Source organism: Octodon degus, unplaced genomic scaffold (genome assembly GCF_000260255.1).
Source record: "Octodon degus isolate 3935 unplaced genomic scaffold, OctDeg1.0 scaffold00176, whole genome shotgun sequence".
Classification (NCBI taxonomy): Eukaryota; Metazoa; Chordata; class Mammalia; order Rodentia; family Octodontidae; genus Octodon; species Octodon degus.
The window spans coordinates 2,891,812-2,894,685 of NW_004524752.1; the positions used below are offsets into that span (position 1 = coordinate 2,891,812).

Below are 2,874 nucleotides of genomic sequence, written 5' to 3' on the forward strand. Positions count from 1 at the left end.
AAAAAAAAATATATATATATATGAGGTATTATATATCTTAACAGCTTAGCAATTCCACAATGAATATATCAATCATAACAATTATGTATATATTTAATACTTATAAATAACTTCTGTACAATCAAACTTTTAAAACTTTACAAGGGTAGCAAAACTAGACAGTGTGAAAGCACACATCTCTATAGGGTTGAAGATGTGGTTCAGTGTTATGGCAGCTGCCTAGGATGTATTAGGCTTTGGGTTCAATCCACATCACTGCAAAAACAACAAAGGAAACAGTAAAGACTTTTGTACCATCTTTTGTGGAGAATGAAAATAGTAGTAACAGTAAAATATTATATTACCTCATGGCCAGAATATTATTTTAAAAACTCAGAAAAAAATTATAAACCTGCTATAAGTATTACAGACCAACGCTAGCTGCTTCATTTCCCCAGTGCTAACCTGTAAGAAACCAGAGGATCACGAAATTCCACACGATTATTTTTCTTCACATTACTCTCCAAGGTGGTAGCTCTGAGAGGACTACGAGATTTCTCTTTTCGTGATTTACATTTGGAGGTTGAAACATTAACCCAAGAATCATCCAGGTATCTACCATCTGAAGAAAAATAAAATCTGTGAGTACATACAATATAAACTCTGCCTCTAAATTTTGTTCTTATCTAAAAAAACTGACGGGGCCAGGGAGATGGCTCAGTGGAATACGTGCTTCCCTGGTAAGTGCACGGATCTGAATTCAATGCCTGGTTCCACCAAAAAAAGAAAAAAAAAACAAAAAATTGACTTATGTGTTATCTGTACCATATCAAGACAAAAAAAATTTACATTGAAATTATATTACTCAATTTACAAAGAAAAGACTATTCTGAGCTTAAGAAAAAACCTATATGTAAATTTTTTAAATTTTATTTTGAAAAGTAAAGTCAAAGCAAAAACAAAGATCAGAAATAAAGAAAGAAACAGGGTAACATACAATAGTACATATGTTACAGATTTTTCAAACCAAGAATAGCTGGTTAACAATGGCTGCATATGTAAAATTCTTGTTAATAATTTTATGTTATGCCATGTAAGCCCCACCCATGAGGCATACTGAAACAGCAATCAAGACTGGACATGGTGGTACACGCCTGTAATTCCAGCTCTTGGGAGGCTGTAAACAGGCGGATCATTACGAATCCGATCTAGCAGTGAAACCTGAACATTCTGCAAACGCTTCCCTAAAATACAAAATAATAATAATAATAATGATGATAATGATAATTTTATTTTAAAGAGAAGTATTAGATAAAACTCAAACTCTCAAATTTAAAAAAAATCAGTTTAAGTACACAGATCTGACTTGCCCATAACTTAAACCACAGAATGAAAATATGCAAAAGGTAACCAAAGAAAACACATTGTGTCAATTTATGACATGATTCCTATGAATGATACTTCATCTAATTTTTTTTTTTTTTTTTTTTTTTTTTTTTTCCCAGTACTGGGACATGAATTCAGTGCTCTGGTTCTTTCACCAAGTTGAATCCCTCCAAAAAATACACTTTGTTAAATCAACTAAATTTTATATTAAAAATAATATACCTGTGAGCTTTAAAACAAATTGACATAATACATCTCAAGTACTCAAGACGAAATTCTCATTACAGAGGTCAGGGAGATGGCTCAGTGGAATAAGCGCTTCCCTGACAAACGTAAGGGCCTGAGTTCAATCCCCAGTTCCACCAAAAAAAAAAAGAAAAGAAAAGAAAGAAATTCTCATTACAAAGAAAACTTATTATCAAAGGAAATGGAATTGTGGTAAAGTTTCAGATCAAAAGATAGTAAAAAATACCATCTACAGTCACTGAATATGAGACTGCTTCATAACTAATTCTTAGTACCAAAGAAGAAAATTAAATGCTGGGACTACTAAAATGATTAAGATCCAATAGGCATCAATTCCTCAAGATGAATGTAATTAAAATACTACGAATCATAAACATATGCTAATAAAAAAGAAACAAAAAAATCTGATCAAAACTTTATATTTGGGGGGCTTGGGATGTGGCTCAGTGATACAGCTCTTGCCTTGCATGCACAAGGCCCTAGGTTTCATCCCCATCTCCACCAGTATATATAAAATCACTAAAAGAACGTCACACATACCTTTTCTACTTATCTTTCGGGTAGCACTTGCAGAAGACTTCTTAACATCCATGACAGAATCAAACACAGCTGTACTTGATGGGGCTACTTCTAATTTGTTTTCAATGTGTCTCAGCTAAAATTTAAATACCATATACATGTTAATTCTATAAATACTCTAGCTATCACCAGTTTATGTGGTTATTTAAAACTATATTATCCAATATCTTGCCCCAAAGTAGAAAAAAATTCAGGAATGGTTTCTTCTTAGCTTTATCATTGTTTACATCAGCTACCATGAACTTTTGACATAATGCTGCCCAAATGTGAACAAAAGACGATGAAAAAGATTATGAAGACTGGGCCAGGGATACAGCTCAGTGGCATAAGCACCTGCCTGGAAAGCATAGAGTCCCAAGCTTGATCCCCAGTACCAAAAAAAAAAAAAAAAAAAAAAAAAAAAAAAACACAGGAAGACTATCAAAAGATATCTGTCCCTCATGTTGAAATATGTTCTCAATTGTTGAGTTTCTTAAAGCATTAAATTATCTCACATTATCTATGTCATATATTTTTTACATTTTACATGCAAAACTGAGGAAAGACTAATTGAGATGGCTAAATTTAGGGCTATTCAAATAATCATCACTGCCTAAGATGTTTGAAATGCAGTGAGATAGTGAGGTTAAGATTGATAGCCCAAATCGTTTGATAATAACAATAAGCTTGTCTTCTGGATGGTTA

The 2,874-nt window shown here is 32.6% G+C and overlaps 1 protein-coding gene across 1 annotated transcript in view; it reads right to left on the reverse strand.

Moving 5' to 3' along the window:
* The window catches only part of Cep350 (centrosomal protein 350), a 198,064-nt gene that overhangs the window by 163,198 nt on the left and 31,992 nt on the right, over window positions 1-2,874 (reverse strand). The window contains exons 4-5 of the mRNA XM_004643465.2: window positions 2,152-2,266; window positions 445-601 (exon numbers count right to left, since the gene is read on the reverse strand). Of these exons, the coding sequence (XP_004643522.1) occupies window positions 445-601; window positions 2,152-2,266 (272 nt within the window). The remainder of the gene's footprint in view (window positions 1-444; window positions 602-2,151; window positions 2,267-2,874) is intronic.